At 56.5% G+C, this 18,007-nt stretch overlaps 1 protein-coding gene across 6 annotated transcripts in view; it reads right to left on the reverse strand.

Annotated features, from left to right (window-relative positions):
- Positions 1-18,007, reverse strand: part of SHANK3 (SH3 and multiple ankyrin repeat domains 3) — a 51,117-nt gene that overhangs the window by 23,903 nt on the left and 9,207 nt on the right. For all 6 annotated transcript variants that reach the window (XM_070371364.1, XM_070371362.1, XM_070371363.1 and 3 more), the window contains exons 11-18: positions 13,969-14,239; positions 10,950-11,149; positions 9,829-9,942; positions 4,802-4,877; positions 4,483-4,565; positions 3,993-4,117; positions 3,769-3,901; positions 2,796-2,876 (exon numbers count right to left, since the gene is read on the reverse strand). In XM_070371364.1, the coding sequence (XP_070227465.1) occupies positions 2,796-2,876; positions 3,769-3,901; positions 3,993-4,117; positions 4,483-4,565; positions 4,802-4,877; positions 9,829-9,942; positions 10,950-11,149; positions 13,969-14,239 (1,083 nt within the window). The remainder of the gene's footprint in view (positions 1-2,795; positions 2,877-3,768; positions 3,902-3,992; positions 4,118-4,482; positions 4,566-4,801; positions 4,878-9,828; positions 9,943-10,949; positions 11,150-13,968; positions 14,240-18,007) is intronic.

Here is an 18,007-nt window from a genome sequence, read left to right on the forward strand (position 1 = left end):
GCTGGCAAGGAACCCATGGGTCTTATTTCCACCTTTTAAAAGCACAGTGAATCATGGAATGATTGCTTAGGCACCTGAGAAGACCCTGATGCCAGCCTGGCTTTCTCAAACCATATGTCAGGAGAAGGTCAGCAAGTGGGCTGGCTCCCCAGAACAACTGTCTTCGGGGGCAGGAGTGGTCTTCCTGTGCTCCTGGCCACCGAGGCCCTTCTCACAACAGAGCCACAGGAAGGGCTTGGGTCCAGTTCAGTTAAAACTGCGACCCCTCACTCAGCAGTGTGCACAGAGGCTCTGTGCGAAGCTGTCCCTTCCCCTTCCCCAGACTCTGTTCAGGAAAAGCTGGTGGAAGGATCTGACCTCAGGCCGCAAGAGTGAGCCCCTTCCCTCTGGAAGACGGGCCAGCGGAGCAACCCTGTCAGAAGGCAGCAGAGGAAACACCCAGACCTGAGAGGAAGAAGCCTCTTCTTCCACGCACTGGTCTCTGCAGACAGAAGCAGCCCAGAAAGCAAAAGGCAGTTCTGTTTCTGCAGGGCAGAGTCCCTGAGTCCCTGGATGACAGGCTGTCCAAGCACCTCTTTGTGCAAAGCGGGGAGGATCCCTTCTGAACGTGCAGCTGAACAGGGCCTCTGGCAGGAGACTTCTGGGAACCACCCACCAGAGCCTAGTGTGGGGCCTAGCCACATCCACTGCTGACTGGCATCTGTCTATCAATCGGTTTGGAGCCTCAATCAGTGTGATGGATCAGCTCCCCCTGACTAGTCTCAGACCCCTGTGACCCTGGGGCCCAGAGTCCGCCCACTTCTCTCCCATACTCTTGACTGAGGAGTTTACTGGACACAGAATTCCAGGTGGAAAAGCATTCTGACTCAAGACTTTGAAGTTACTGTCCCGTTGTCTTCAAGAATCTGCTGCTGCTGACGATGACTCTGCTGTCGGTCTGACCCCTGTTCTTTCTAAGTCATCGTTCTCTGGCAGTTAAGAGTCTCCCTTTCACCTGTGGTGCTGTGAACTCTTACTACCAGAGGTAGCTTTGTTTCCACTTCACTGCTTCAGACTTAGACTCCTGCATCCTGGATCCTCACGTCCTTGTTCAATTTTAGAAAAGTCTGTCATTTACTCTTCAAATACTGCCTCTTCCTCAATTCTTTTACCCTTTCCTTCTGGGGCTTTATTTAGGCTGTCTGGTTTGCCCTCCATCTCTCTTTTCTGCTCTTTGATAATTTCCATCTCCTTATCTTTCTGTGCTGAATTTTGGGTAATCTCAGATTTATCATTTAGGTCAGTATACTGTTCCCCAGGCATAGATTTTTAAAATCTCAGTGGCTAAACTTTGTTTCAGTAACAGTTCTTTAGGAATCCTCTTAAAATCTGCTTATTTTTCTCACTGTCCTGTCCTTGCCTTATGAGTTCTGTTAAACTTGGTGTTTAAACACCTTGACTTGTCTCTTTCACATTATTCTAGGATTCCTAGCTCTTCTGATGCTAATTCCAGTTTGGGGCTTGGTTTTAGCTTCTCCACATCTCTTGGGTTTTGTAGGGGCATCAGAGCCCTGATCCCTTGCCCTCAGGATCTGTATCTGTCCCAAGACCTCATGGATTATGGAAGCATTAGCTTCCTCGCACACTCTTGGCTCTGATTTCTCTCTTCATTTTTGAGAACTGAGAAATTCCTCTCCCTTCATTTTGAATTGGCTGTATATTTTTTTAAAGTTTTGCTTTATTCAGAATATTTATGGGAAGACAGTCCTGGCCACGTCAGCTCAATCTGTCTTGGTGGCTGTCCTCCCCACTGAACCAAACTGCAGTCAACAACACCTGCTTGGAAGGGAGTGGCTCAGCAAAGGACTGGGTCAGGGGTCAGTCCATGAGGAAAATCAGAAGTAATTTTAGGGAACAGGTAAGGGCTCTTTCTATGGCTGGGGCAGAACCAAGCCTGAAACCAGGGTTGGGGCTCAGTCTAGAACCATGATCAAGGCCCTTCCTGTGCCCAGCACTGGGTCACAGCTCATCTTAGGACCAGAGTCAGGGTCCTTCTATGGCTGGAACCAGACTAGGATTGAGTCCAGATTATAGAAGGATAGAGCATGTTAGCAGTCATGTATATTGGAACATGCCATGATGAAGATATTCATGGTCATATAAGTTGGGGCATGACCACTACTAACTGTCCATATGTCAGGACACGGTCAAGTATATCTGAACACGCCAATGATGAGGCTACTGGTGGCCATCCTGGGACTGTGGCCCCCACATGTCCATCCAAGCCCCAACACACTCTTCTTTGCCTCCGGCCACTCCTGAGGGCCTGTTCCATCACTGTACCAGCAATGTTCACGCAGCCCTGAGGTCAGCAGGTCACTGTAATTACCCTGCTTAGCGGATGCGTACGTAGGTGCTAAGAGGGTTAGGGAGGCACAGACCGCACAGTTAGTGCCTGGAGCAAAGCTCAGGGCCCCTCTTCTCACTTGCATGAAATGAAGGAGCAAAGGCACACTGGAGGCAGGGGCACCGGGGCAGCACGTGCACATGCAGGCCAGCACCCTGGCGGCCAGGCCCTGCTCCTGTCCCCCAGACCCCGGCACCCCACTGTCCGTCCCCAGCCCTGCCCCCCGCCCCATACCTCCTCCCTCTTCAGCCCAACTCCCCGACCGCTCCAGCACCCACGCATCTACCTCTGACCTATCCATACATCCGTCTGTCCATTCGTCCTCCCTTCTGTCTCTGCCTGAGTTTGGCCGGCTCCCCCACCCGGCCCCCCACCCGGGCTGTCTGCCCCCACCTGCCCGGCTGCTCACCAAGCTCCTCAAGCTCTGCTGTCATGGACTTGGAGCGCAGGGTCAGCGTCGTGCTGGGGGCTCTCTTAGGGGGTGGCGGGGCTGCAAAGAAGAGGGGGGCCTTGGACCTCCTGCCCAGCAGCAGGCAGCGTGGCGTGGCCAGGCGCAGGTGCCACCTGTGCCCCACCGCCTGGACCTCCTCGTACTCCCGGGAGGACGAGTCACACTGAGCCAGGATCTTGTTGAGGCTGCGGCTGGATGCAAACTTCTTCATGGTGCTGGGAGCTCGGCGGGGCTGAAGGTCAGGCTGGGCCAGGGCCACTGGGGCCTCAGGAGGCGGTCAGGGCCCCAGGGAGCTCACAGGCCGGCGGGCCCCGGCCCGGGACCCAGGCTGCAGTTTCCAGGGCTGAGCAGGGGACCCCAGAGCCATGGGGTGGGGGCTGGGAGGGGTCTCCCGCGAGCCGGGCTCCTGCCGCTCCAGGGCTCCCCCAGGCCCCGGAGGCCACTGCCCCGCTGGGGGCCGGGGTGTGGGCAGCCAGGCCGGGGCCTGGGCAGGGGCGGCGAGCGACACAGCCCGGGCGGCGCCGGCGCGGGGAGAAGACGCTTTTCCTGTTCCCGCAGGTGCCGCCTCCCCCTTCCCTCCGACAATAAGCGGCGGCGGCGGCGGCAGCGTCAACCTCACAGTTGCCATGGCAACCCCGGCCTCCAGGCAGCTGCTGGCAGCGTTGGGAAGGAGGGCTCTTCCATGCCAGGGGCTGGGGGGCACCGGGAAGGACGGGGCAGGAATCTTAGGAGGGCAACCTGGAGTCAGGGGTCAGAAGCTGGGGAAGGGCTGGCTGACTGACGTCAGGGATGGGTGCCCAGGCCACGCACGTGGGTGTTCGCCTAGGTTCAGGCCCCTGAGGTCAGCAGTCTAGGCTGCAGCGAGGAGAGGAGCGTGGGCCCGGGGTCAAAGGTCTAAGGTCAGGGGACAGAAGGGGAACCCAACACTCACCTCTGCGTCGAGCCCCATCCTCTTCGGGCTTCCTGGTCACTGACACCACCTTCATGACGAGGCGGTTCCCGCCCTGGCGGATCAGAGCCACGACCTGCTTGTGTCCGACTTTCACCACGTTCACGCCGTTCACCTGCGACGGCCAGGGCCGGGGTGGGGTCCAGTGAGGCCTCCCGGGCGTGGAGGCCAGTACCCACGGGCGCGCGCGGAAGGCCCAGCCTCACCTCGATGAGGAAGTCTCCCGTGCGCAGCCCTGCCCTCCAGGCCACGCCCTCCACATCCACCGACTCGAGGTATTGGAGCGCAGGGAAGGCCGGCGTGGGCGTGAACTCCTCGATGGGAGTCTCTGCTGTGGGGCGGGGTGGGGGCGATCAACTGGGGCGCCGCCAGGGCGGTCCTCCCGTGCCCGGCCTGGGCCGGAAGGCCGCACACAGGGCTGCCCAGGGCAAGAAGAGCCGGCCCAGCAATCCGGGACGCACGCCTCTGAGAGGCCCACCCCACATCCCACCAGAAAGGCCCCTACTCCATTAGACACCCTCAGCAGAGGCCCCGACAATCAGGGAGGGAACACAACTGCTGCCTCCTACCAACATCCCAAACCCAGAATAGACAGTCACGGTGGGGAGACAGGAAGGGAGCGGGCAGTGGGGGAGAAAGGGGGCAGAGGCCAGGCAGGAGGCGAGCATCGCCAGTGGGACACCCCCTGGTCATTACCTTTGGCCCCCCGGAGCACAAAACCAAAGCCTTCGTGGTCCCGTTTCTGCAGGACAGCCACCTTGTCGTCAATGACATAGTCACTGATGAAGGAAAATGGAGAGGTGAGAAGAACCCTGCTGAAGCACCCGGATCAGGCTGACCCCCCACATGCCCCAGACAGGGTCCATGGGCAGCGCCCGCCCTAGGAGTCGTCCCTGGACTGGCCGGGGAGGCAGCAGACGTGCGGGTTGGGCACCACCCCGCCCCGCTGACTGCTTCCCCCTCAGCCTCCCCCATCTGACCCCCTTGCCCACCGGCCCACCTGCCCCTTCTGTACCTGTGTGCAGAGAGGCTGTCGTAGGAGCCCACCGTGTAGTGGCGGAAAAGTCGCTTTGTCCGGTCCTCACGGGTTTCTGAAGGGAGGTTGAGGAGCTGACGGAGGGTCTCACCCTCCAACTGGCCTGAACCCCCCTCACCTGTGTGGGCCGCCAGCCTCTGCCCACACACATGCCCCTGGCCTGGCTGTGCCCACATGGAAATAGGGGTCCAAAGCCTGGGGTACTGGGCCCAGCAGTCCTAAGGTGAGAAGGCTGAGGGGACCATGCAGGAAAGGGTCCAGGGTCCAGAATGGGCAGGGGCTGTGGCTCACCCTGCTCCTGAGCAGCTGCACAGAGCAGACCAAACAAGGCCAGGGCAACCACAGGGAGAGCCCACGAGCCCCGAAACTCAGGGCAGAGAAGGTGAGCACACACACGTGTGTGGCCTGGAGCCGTGTGCAAGCGCTGTGTTCAAACAGGCATGTGTCTGTGTGACCTGCAATCACGTGCAGCTGTTGTGCTCACACACGTGGCTGTACGTGTGCGTGTCTGTGTGTGCAAGTGCAGGCGTCACGCTACATACTCTCAAGCTCTGGCATGGAGGCAGCCTTGTGTGGCCAGCGTGTCCCTCACCACAGGGATGCTCGCCCTCACGGGCTTTTGCTCCAGATCGTTTCTCTGAGCGGGCAGGGAGGGGTTCAGGTTTGGGGGGCGGGTCCCCCTGCCTGCTCTCACTGCTTCCCACAGAGCGTTACCCATCGTGCTCTCCCTGCAGAGCTGGCCAGCTGCCTGCTACCCCAGCTCGGCCTTGCTGACGTCCTGCAAGCCAGCAGGTCCCAGGCCACACCTCTAGCCATAACCGCCCTGCTCCAGACGGACTTCTCCCGCGGCCTGTGCGCTGGGCTCTCCAGTACCCTTGCACCCACTCCTGCCTCCGGCTTCCCAGGACCTCTGTTCCAGCTCTGCAGCTCCACCACCACCTCAGATTTCATCCCTCAGCTCCTCCCTCCTTCTCTACCAGCTTAACATTTCGCAAGATTAACTTATTCGTTAAAGAAGTATGTACTGAGCTCCTACTATGCACCAGGCTCTGCGAATACAGCAGAGAACAGAAAGAAGCCTCTACGCTGCGCAGTGTACAGTCTAAACCGTACAGCTGAAGAGACAGAGGAGTCAAGAACCAGGCATACACAGAACACGTCGAATGCTGGCAAGCAGTAAGAAAAAGTAAGCAGATGGGGACACGGCAGCTCTAGGTGGTCACATGAAGGCCTCACCGTGAAGGGAGAGTTGAACAAAGGAAAGAGGGCATAAGGGAGCATCTCTTTATGTGGGTAAAGGGCCTTCCGGGGTGGGGGTGTTCAGGGCAGAGTCACATGCCAGGTGCCAGCTCGGGGTTTTCAAGGAACAGTGAGCAGCCTAGGCAGCTGGGGCAGAGGAGTAAGAGACAGCAGCGGGGAAGGAGAGCCAAGAGGGAACCACGGTTCTGACGGCTGGTCTCCTCCACTGACGGTGAGCTCCCTGCAGGCAGGAGCTGTGCCGTGTTTATTTCTGTGATCCATACCAGGCGTTCCGAGTGCTAACTGGGAGGGCAAAGCGGTAGACAGCTGACTGGCTGGCTGGTGGATGGCTGGATGGCACAAGGGACAGACAGGCCAAGTCAAACGGTAAACACATACATAAGTGGATGGAGGGAGAGCGTGGGTGGGGGCTTGCTGGGGGGTTGCTGGAGAGCAGGCGGAGGGCAGGATGGGTGGTGAGTCAAAGGACAGAAGGAGCAGCGGCAAGACAGGAAGAAGCGTTCGTGTTATCGTCAGAAGACAGATATCGGGAAAAGCACTGGTCTGGATTTCAGAACGCACAGATGTCGGGAAAAGCACTGGTCTGGATTTCAGCACCCTACCGCTAACTTGTGTGATTCTCTGCACGTCGACAGTCCCTCTTGGCCCTCTCCTTACAGAGCAGGACAGTTCACCTTGGAGGCCCCCTAGGTTCTGACAGCCTGTAGTTTTACCTCACTGGCTCCCTCCCAAGTACTAGAGTCTCTCTCCCCTCTGCAGCACACCTGCTCCCACCACCCTGCAGTCCCCAAAGCCAAGCCTCGCCCAGCCCTGGGGGCGGGGCCCAGACCGCTCTCCCCTCCACTGCACCGTTCTCCACACGGACCCAACTCTGGAAATGTTCACAGTGCCTGCCTGCAGAAGGACCGCCCCCACCCCCAAAAAAAAGAGCTTCTGCAGATCACTGGCCTCCTGTTTTTATATTTATCGACCAAACACAGTGTATTTATTACATAACGCAAATTCATTTTCCAGTTTTATTAATCAGACACGTAAAAGCCAGCTAAAATGCAAACACACACATGGTCGCCCAAGTACTGGAAGGAGACGGGGGAGGGAGGAGCGGCAGAGCCACGGCCCGGGGCCCCACACCTGCCACCAGAACTCCCAGGCCGCCCGCCCCGCCCCCACCGGCTCACCCTCCCTGCTGCACCTGCTCCCTGCACCCAGACGGGCACCATGGGAGCCGCGCTCTGCAGACCACGGGTGTCGCCTGGCCCACACATGTTGGCAATGTCCCCTCCTTGGCCTCGAAGTCCCTGCTCCAGTCTCAGAAACAGATCCTTCTTTGGATCTGGGCCTGTTGGAAGCAGGTTTGTGTTCCTGGGCCGCCCTCTCACCTCTGGCAGAACTCAGCCCTTGGGTCCCAGACCAGAGGCTCTGTCCAGAGCAGCTGGGCCAGGCCTGCAGGTGAGGACAGAGGTGATTCCCACCCACCAGCAGGCAGCCTGGCAGGCCTGTCTCCCTGCCAACCTATGAAACGCTCCCACCTACCCAGTACCTTCTGACACCTTCTGATTGCACAGACCAAAGCCCCAGCCCTCGTCCAGGGCCCCATCATTGCCCAGAAGCCTACAGCCCCCTCAGCAGGGTATTCTGTGTCCTCTCCCACTCCACGACCCTGGCCCAGCCCTGCCCCCCGCCCCTGCTCCATCTCCTCACTTTGTCCTGCCTGGACCGTCACCCGATCCTAAATGAACAGCACAATCAGGACAGCAACCCCCTCCCCCAGACTCCGCCTCCTATGATACCGCCATGAACTAACGCCCCTCGTCCCAGGACCCCTGCCTCCAGCCCAGCCCCTGCCCCATTCAGGTTCACTCACACCAGAGCCCGTGAAGTGTGGCGGTGACAGCACAGACCCTGCAGCCCACCGCCTACACTGCAACAAGGACTCTGCTCCTTGGACTGTGGAACCCATCCTCCTAGAGATGGACTAACAACAACTGTCCCCACCTCCCAGGCCTGCTGGGATGAACCAATGAATTCTTAGATGTGAAAGAGGGAAAAACCAAGCCAGGCATCCCGACACTGCTCGGAGCACGCTAGGTGCCAGCACGTGCAGATGCAGCAGGCCATGCCACACTCTGGCCAACAGGCTCTGCCTCACCCCGTCAGCTGACCCCCTGGCGGGCCCCAGCCACCCTTCAAGGCTCAGTTCAAACAACCCCTCTGCTTAAAAGCCCTCTCTGACTCCTTCAACCAACTCAGGGAGCCTCCCTGGGCTCACGCCATCACAGTCACACCACAACGTGCCTGCTGGAGCACGGCGCACACCTGCTCCTCGTTCGGCAAAGAGCCAGCCCCTGTGATCCCAGCTCCCAGCACAGCATCCAGCACATGCCAACCACCCAAGAAACATTAGCTGTTCTCAAATTCTGAGTCCAGTCCAGACCTCTCTCCCTTCCTCCCCAGCTTCAGACTCAGCTCCAGCTGCCCCTGGACCCACACAGCTCTCAAACCACAACCTTTATTCCCCACACTACGGGGCAGCAGACGGCTCCACCCTAGGCAGGTCTGGAGGCTTCCTCCCGCCTCTCCTATCCACAGTTGGCACCAGCGCCCAAACCGCTGAAATCATTTTCCACCTCAACATACCACCCCACCTGCCCACCCTGGGCAGACCAGAGGGGGTCATGTCCCTTCCAGGCTCCTAGCCACAAGGAGAGCCATCAGAGCAAGGTGGTGAACAGCCAAGGATAAGAGTAAAGAATCCTGCCCAGGAAGGGATCAGCGGCCACGTTCTACCCAGGGCAGGGGCCCAGGCCACACGGGGTGGGCTGCCCTGGGGAAATTCTCAACCCAGGATAAGGAAGCACGGCAACACTGGGTCTGAGCCCCTCATGTGCAGAAAGACAGATGTGTGCACCCCGGGTCCAGACACACCATTAGTGACCACCACGAGCCACCACTCAGGAGGGGGCTCCCCTGTCCCACTGTGGGTCGAGAGGCCTCCAGGGCTTGCAGTCAGCTCTGGCTGGGGTTTGAAAGGACCAGTCTCTCCTTTCTACTGGCAGGACCGCCTCAGATCCCAGCACCCAGAGGGCTCCTTCCTGGAGGTGCAGGTGACCAGCCCCAGGGTGACACGGAGGCTGCTGACCAGCCCCAGGAGCCACGGCCTTTGCCCCCACTTCCTCCCTGCCGGCTAAGGATGCAGTCGTCCCCCACCTGCTGCCTTTAGACCATCCTGGCCCCGGGGTACCCATGACAGCCCCTCTGGGCCCAGCTGGCCTCGTTTCCTCTTGGCTGGCCCAGGCCTCCCTGCGCTGCCCACTTGGACAATCTGTCCACTTTGGAATGACGCCTCTTTTCTCACACTGACCTCTTTACTTGCTTGCCAGCCACACAGCAGTCACACACTCCAAGTACCCAGCACTGATGGGAGAACCTTGTCTGGGAAGGACTGTGGTCACGAGAGCCACATGGGGGATCCCAGACTGGTGCACACTCACACGAGTCCATCCTGTGGGCATGTCACAAGTGTCTCCACAGCTGTCCAGGGTCCAGATGTACACATGTGTGCTGGTAAGTGTGGGGCATGTGGCGTGTCTGTCATGTACATGAGTTTGCATCTACTTCTGTGTGTTTGAATTTCTTCTAGTCTTTTCTCTGTGAATATAATCTGGATTTGCCTCCAAGCAAGAGCAAGGGGAAGCTGGAAGAGGAGGTGCCCTCAGGAGCTGCCCAGGGAAGCGGGGGTCACTCACCGTGGCGGGCGTCATACTGTCTCATCTGCACCTCCTCCACGCAGTCAGCCGGGAACCAGCCCGTGCGGCCTTTCACGGTCCCCTCCCAAAAACCGCCCTCCCCAATGCTGAGCACTGGGGGGACAGAAGCCAGACAGGCTGTCAGGGCAGAGGGGCGCAGCCGGAGCCCACCTGGCCGCACTCCGCCCCCCGCCCCCGACCACCATCTCCACCATCACCACCCAACCTTCCCGTCTCTCTCCTTCTCTTCTCTTCCCTCCCTTCATCCTCCTGGCTTTTTCCCTGGGAAAATTTTGGGATCCACACGGAAGAGAGAAAAGAACAGATGGGCACAGCACAGGATGGGCATGTGGGGGACAAAGAGATGCACAGATGGACACACTCGAGGGGGGACAGGCGGCAGAGGCAGGGGCCACAGTCCTGCTCCTGCCCGCTCTCCTCCCTGCTCTTGAACCAACTCTCCCATCCCAGGGGTCACTGCCAAGAGCTGAGGGTCACTGTGCTGTGGCCAGGAGATTGGGCCCCATGATGGACCATGGGGAGCTGACCAACACAACTGCTTCTTCCTCAGGCTCCCTGGACAGAGGGCACTCATGAGGGGCGGACCCCAGTGACAACAGAGACCCCATAATGGGAGGAGCTTGTCATGGCACAGGATCCCCTCATTATAGACACCCACAGAACTGGCAGAGAATTCCACATATCACAAGCGTTTCCAATGAAGAAAGTCCCAGAAGTGACACAGGAACCCCATAATTCAAGGAAGCTCTGTAACCGGATAGGGTCCTACGAACATGAGAACCCCACCACCACCAGCCCCCAGAACGACACAGAAACACCCCCGTGAGGAGAGGAGCCCCCGTGGTGACATTTTGGGGAGCCCAAGATGACAGAGGATGGAGAGAAACCCGCATGACAGGAGCCCCGTGAAGACGAGCAGCCCTCCCTCCACGGTGACACAAGGCATCCCCAGGGGCATGGACATCCCATAATGACCGCGGCGGCCCAGAGCTCCCGGGGACACCCCTGGTGACAGCCCCTCCACGCCGCCGCGAACGCCCGCGGGCCCCAGGAGGCCCGGCGCCGCGCCCCCCGCGACCCCGCCCCCCGCGCCCCCTCACCCTTCACGGCCTCGCCGCGGTGCAGCGGGATCTCGCCCTCGCCCTGCGGGCTGTGCGCCTTCACGGCGATGAACTTGCGGCCGGGGACTGCGCTGTAAAGTTTCCGCTTCGGGCCCCGGGCGGCGGCGCGGGGGCGCGGGGGCGCCGGGCCGGGGCCGGGCGCGGGGCCGGGGCCGCCGGGGCCGCCGGGCCCGCTCGGGCTGTAGACGAACACGTAGGTGACGGACGCGATGCCGGGGGCAGCGGGCACGCGCCGGCGCCGGGGCCTCCATGGCGCGCGGCCCGGCCCCGCCGCCGGCCTCACCGCAGCCCGCCGCGCAGCGCCGCCGCCGCCGCCCGCCGCCGCCCGCCCGCCGGGGCCCGGCCCGGGGCCGCTCCATGGGCCGCGCCGCCGCGCCCGGCCCGCTCCCGCCAGCGCACGAGCCGCGCCCGCTCAGGGCTCCGGGGCCGCGGGGCTGCGCTCCCGGGCGCGCCGGGCTCGCTCCATGCCGCGGCCGCTCCGCGCGCCCCGCCTCCTCCGCGGCCCGGCTCCTCCCTCTGCGGGCGGCGGGCCGGGCTCCCTCCTTTCCCCCTGCGGCCCGGTCGCCGCGGCCCGGACGCGGGAGAGGCCACCGGGCCGAGGAGGACTACGGTGCGCGGAGGGGAAGGCTGGGGAGGGGTCGGTCCGACGGAGGAGCGCGGGGACACCGGGAGGCGAGGCCGGCCAGGAGAGGAAGTCCGAAGGGGCTTCGGACTGGAGAAGAGCGTCTCAGAACCGGTTCGGGGTTCGCCTAGCCTCCAGGAGGGGCTCCCCCGGCGGGTCCGCGTCCCCCTCCAGCCAGGGCCTCGGCCACCTCACACCGTGGCCGCCGCGAGTGCTGGGCGCCCGAATTCCCCTCTGGACCTGGGTCCTCTCCTCCCGGACATCCGCCTCGGATGCTCATGCCCTCTCCACGCTGACCGCCTGGGCACCAAGCCCGAGGCCTCAGCCCTCAGCCTTCGCCTGCTCAGGGGCCTGCACCGGCTCCCTAGCACCTGGGCGGACCACGTCCACAGTCTTCGCCAACAGCCAGGCTCTCGGAGGCGAGAATTAGCTGCACTTCAGTAATACAGCTGGTGCCTTCTTTTCTCGGCCCTGGCCGTTCCCAGCACCTCAACTATCCCACTCCTGCTAGTCTGGCCAACTGTGGCCAACTGTGAAGTTACCGCTCAGCTTCCAACACAGCCTTCTCTGCCCTGCTCTGTGATGCGGGTGGGGACTCTGACATTGCAGGCCAGGCTTTGCCAAGAGGGGGCGCCACCTCCCCCACCTCTATGCCACCCCCTCCGACAGCAGCTCAAACTCAAAACACTTCCTCTCCTGCAACCAAAGGTGATCCCCCACTGAGGCCCTCTCCCTCCAGAGTGCACCAAACTTCCTCAGCCCAGTCCTGGCCGCTCACTGGGAGGCCCCCTTGCCTGGATCACTCCCCACTTAATTGCTTCTGAGCCCTGGGCCCCAGCTGTCAGGTGTCCTGAGACTCTTAGAACTCCCGGCTATCAGCCCCCACCACAGTTGGCAGCCTAGGCACCTACTCAATGTTTGTTGGAAAGAGTAATAAAAATTCTATTCTCCCCACAGAGCAGTGAGCTGGAGCCCCACCAGCAAGGCTTAGTTTGTGTTTGCTAAAAGGATGAGTGAATATACAAAAACCAAATCAAAGCAGGGCTTCCACAGCTCCAACTCAGGAGCAGCCTCTGCAGAACTGAACCATCCCAGAGTTTGTTATTTTAGCTACAGGGCTATGCAAAATTTGGGGGGAGAATTGAAGTGACCTGGGGCAGGACAAATAGCCTTGCAGTCTGGGTAGGGACACAGAAAGACAGAGAGGACACCACAGGTCAAGGCTGTATGAGCAGGGGCAACAGCAGAGGAAGAACGGCTTTTATAAGCTCCTGTCGCACCCCAGGCCCTCTGCTGAACGCTCACACTTAGCAAGTCTGGGAATCAGGTCTACCTGGGGGCAAGTTAAGCTGCTTCCTAGCTCTGTGGCCTTGGCCAAGTCATTTACCCCACCTGAGTGTGAGGACCCTCATCTGTAAAATGGAGCACAGCCTCGTACAAGGTCAAGGTTAAGTGAGATGACACGCACTACGCTGCTCAGCCCAGCTGTCACTGTGGAAACAAAGCGCTACTTGGGTGAGCCAGCATGTCTCCAGAGCACCTTCTATGTGACTGGCTCCGGGGCAACTGCAACTCCTGCCCTGAAGGTGTGGGGAGGCGAGAGGCCTTAATCGGCAGCACTGGCTAGTGCTGTGGCCAGGGGTCCAAGTAGGGAGCCTTCACTGCCAGGCTCCAGATGGCTTCCCAAAGGCAGTGTTTTGGGTAGCATCGGTCACGCCTAACTGATGAGAGACCCAGGCACAGAGTGGCTGTGGGTGCAAGGAGTGCACTGGACTCCGACCGTCTGTAAAGCCAGTAACCACCTTTCACTCCCACTGCTCGGCTCATTGGGCTTCCAGCCCAAGAGTCTAGTGGGGCTCCTGCCCAGGCTTTTTGCTGTAAATTCTGGGAATGACAAATCCTTGGTTCTCAGGATCCCAGCACTCGTGCTGAAGGGTAAAGAGGAGAACCATGGAGGCCAGAGGGGTTGGGGAAACACCAAGACTCTCCTCTGGGAACAGGGTTGGGGTCCACCTATGCATCTGGAGCCCTCAGGGAGAGGACGCACCAGTCCCTAAACTCTTAGCACAGCTCACCCAGCCCTCGTCCTCCTCCCTGGCACGAAGTTTTCTAAACCACAAGACCCTCTCCTCCCAGCGCCCTCCCGCAGCTGCCCACTGCCCTCAGCACAAGTCTGACTGCAAACAGAGCTCAGTGTGGGGGAGCCTGCCCCAGGCCAGGAGACCTCACCGTTTTCCCTTCCCCACCCTGGGAGGCCCCCACCCAAACCTTGGCTCATCCCTGCAGAGCCAGGCCTCTGCAGAGAGCGGGCCTCTCCCTGCCACTCGCCCGCCCGCCCATGCCAACCCTTCCTGGCTCAGGCCCGCCTCCTCCTACCTGATCTTGCTCTGGCTGCCCCTGCCTGTGGCAGGGCCGCTGTCGTTCTGCTGGTCCCCATCCCGGTCCCGGTCTTTCTCCTCCTGCAGTCGCTGGAGCAGCAGCTGGTGGGGGAGGCTTCGCAGTGAAGGCCCAGGAGAAGCTGCCGGCTGCACCTCGCCCTTCAGGTTGATGTCACTGGCTGAGCGCTGCAGGGGCCGAGGCGAGGCCAGGGCGCTGGGGCCCGCCAGCCGCCGCCGCTTCGCGTAGCTGGGGGTTTCCCTGAATGGCACTGGGGTGGGGGGAGGGGAACAGGTGAGACTCCGGGCGGCCAGATTAGGGAACCAGCTTCTCCAGTTTTGCCTGGTGTCTCTAAATTTCAAAAGTAAGATCCTCTGTCCCAGGGGCTGCCTCAGTCCCAGGCAGAACAGGTCAGGTGATCACCCCATGACTGAAGCTGGGATGGGTGGGAGAGGGCAGGGTCACATACCAAGCTGCCTCTAACTCTAGCTTCAGAGGTAAACGCCTGCCCTTCCTGTCAGCCAGATGAGTCTCGGGACTCCTTAGATCTGCTCTTGGAACTGCCCATCTCACAGGCTTCCAGAGAGACAAAAAACCGGCCACATGTGACACACCTCACCAGCCGACCACTGTATGGAGCTATTTGCAGTTGACTATCACCAGAGAAACTGTAAAAGAGATATTCTAGACCAGGGGTTGGCAAACATCTGTAAAGAATCCGATAGTAAACAGTTCAGGCTTTGCAAGCCGTTCAGTCTCTGTTGCAAGGACTCAGCCCAGCCACTGCAGTGTGAAAACAGCCTCAGATAATATATATGAGCAAATGGGTGTGGCTGAGTTCCAATAAAACTTTATTTAAATAGCAGATGGTGATTAAAACATGATCCAACTATATGCTTTTACAAAAGAGTCACTTTAGATCCAAAGACACAAGTAGGCTTAAAATAAAAGGATAAAAGAAAATATTTCATGTAAATAGTAACCAAAAGAGATCTAAGTACCTTCATTAATATCAGACAAAACAGACTTAAAAAGTATTAAGGAGACAGAGGACATTATATTTGCTAAAAGTGTCAATTTGTCAACTAGATTAACAATTATTAGCATATATGTAACAAACAACAAAGCATCAAAATATATAGAAACAAACATTGATATATTTGGAGAAATAGACAGTTCTACAGTAATATTTAAGACTTCAACACCCTGCTTTCAATAATGGACAGAGCATCTAGAGAGAAGATCAGTAAGAACACAGAAGACTTCAACCACTTGGACCTAACAAATATATACAGGACACTCCACAAAACAAAAGCAGAATACACATTATTCTCAAGGGCATGTGAAACATTCTCCAGGATAGATCATTTGTGAGGTCACCAAAAAAAGTCTCAATAAATTTAAAAAGACTGAAATTATACAAAGTATCTTCTGCAGAGAGGATGGAATGAAGCTCAAAATAAATAGCCGGGGGAAAAAAACCTGGAAAATTCCCAAATATGTGAAAACTTAAACAACACTCTTAAACAACCAATATGTCAAAATAGAAATCATAAGAAAAATTGAAAACACTTTGAGAAAATAAAAACAAAAATACAACATACCAAAACTCATGAGACGCAGCAAAAGCGGTACTAAAAGGGAAATTTATAGCTGTAACACCTACATTAAAAAGGGAAGTCTCAAAAAAAAAAAAAAAAAAGGAGTGGGGGGGAGTCTCAAATCAATAACCTACTTAAGGAACTAGAAAAAGAGAAGCAAACCAAACCCAAAGGAAGGAAACAGTAAAGACTACATGAGATGAACCAAATAGAGATTAGAAATACAGAGGGAATCAATGACACCAAAATTTGTTTCTTCAAAAATATCAATAAAGTTGACAAACCTTTAACTAGACTAGGGAAAAAAATTAGAGAAGGGGGACACAAATAACTGAAAACAGAAATGAAAATTGATATGTTACTACCTGATGCTATACAATTAAAAAGGAATATAAGAGAATACTATGAATAATTGTATGCCAACAAATTAAATAAACTAGATAAGGTGGACACATTTTTAGGAAAACGCAAATTACCAAAACTGACTCAAGAAGAAATAGAAAATCTAAACAGACCTATAAAAAGCAAGGAGATTGGATCAGTAATCACAAATCTCCCAACAAAGAAAAGTCCAGCATCAGATGGCATCACTAATGAATACCACCAAACATTTAAAGAGGAATTAACAAAATCCTTCTGAAATTCTTCCCAAAAAAAATAAAAGAGGAAGGAACACTTTCTAATGTATTCTATGAGCAATTTAAAAATGATCAAAGAACTTGACATTTCTCCAAAGAAGATATACAAACACCCAATAAGCACATGAAAAGATGCACCAATAGCTGTTAAGAAAATGCAAATCAAAACCTCAGTGAGATACCTCTTCACTTGGACTAGAATGGCTATAATTTTTTTTTAAGGTAATAACAAGTATTGGTGAGGATTTGAACAATTTGGAACCATCATGCATTTCTGGTGGGAATGTAAAATGGTGAAAAACAATTTCGCAGTTCCTCAAAAAATTAAATATAGAATCATCATATGACACAGCAATTCTACTCTAAGTATGTACCCAAAATAACTGAAAGCAGTATTCAAACAAATACATTTCACACACGTCCATACAGCAATATTCACAATAGCCAAAGGGTGGAAACCACTCAATGTCTGCCAAAGGATAAACGAATAAACGACAGGTCACAGATACAAAGAGTGGAATAATATTCAGCCATAAAAACTAACGAAGTAGTGATACATCCTACAATATGGATTACGTTGGAAAACATGCTTCAGTTTGTTGAAGGAAGCCAAATACCAAGCGTCATTCCACTTACATGAAATATCCAGAACAGGCAAATCTATACAAACAGAAAGTACGTTAATGGTTGGCAGGGGCTGAGGGAGGGGGAATGTGGAATAATTGCTTAATATACACAGAGTTTCCATTTGTGATGATGAAAATGTTATGGAATTCAATAGAGTTGGTTGTGAATGTCTTAAACACCACTAAATTATTCAATTTAAAATAGTTAATTTTATGTTACATGAATTTGATTTTAACTGAAATTTAAATCTTTGATTTTAAAGCCTCGATTAAAATAAACAACAGACGGAAGGCTGGATTTGGCCTGGGTGCAGTTTGCCAAGCCCTATCTAGACTCTGGTCATGCAGACCAGCAGCCTCACCTCCAGCTCCTTAGGAAATCTCAGGCTCCACCCAGACCCTCTGAGTTGGAATCTACATTTAACTAGATCCCTGGGTGACTCAAATGCACACTACGAAGTGAGAAGCACTTTCCTAGGGCACTCTTCAAAAGCACTCTGGGACAAGTCAGTAAGAAGTGTGCCTCAGAGTGTGTACACCAGAGCTGGAAGGAGGGCCTGAGGACCCAGAGGCAGCCCGAGGCAGCAGGGAAGGAAACAGAGGCGGCTGCTCCCAGGCAGGGTCCCTGCTTCCTGCGGGTCAGGGCAGGGCAGCTGCCAAGAGGCTTCCAGGTGACCTGTCCCCTGAAGGGTGACGACAGGGCTCAGCCTGCAAGATCCCTCCAGGCGGCTTCATGCTGGAGGAAAAGGAAGGCTGGCTGGGCAGAGGCTCCCTGCTGCTCCTCCTGTTGCAGGTCCCACCTGGGTCCCCAAGCTGAGGCGAGACAGGACCTCTGACTCCCAGAGGGAGCGTGTGCCGAGGGGAGGGGGGGACCAAGTGTGGATCTCTGGATGACTCCAGTCTGAAGACAGGCTCTGCTATTAATCCCTCTGTGTCTGGGGTTTCCTCCTCTGTAAAAATGGACTAACAGCACTCACTCACTGGGGGCTTGTTGAGAGTTGTCATAAATGCTCAGAATATACTCCCCTGTGACTCAGGCGCATCTGGCTGTGTCATCTGAGTATATGTGTGACATCTGAGCATGTAGGGGTGCGTGGCCAGCAGAGCTGATGCCAACTGTGGGACTAACTGATGTGACCTCTCAGCTCAGCCACAAATGCCTGACCCCAGCCAG

The sequence above is a fragment of the Bos mutus genome, chromosome 5, assembly GCF_027580195.1.
Source record: "Bos mutus isolate GX-2022 chromosome 5, NWIPB_WYAK_1.1, whole genome shotgun sequence".
NCBI lineage: Eukaryota > Metazoa > Chordata > Mammalia > Artiodactyla > Bovidae > Bos > Bos mutus.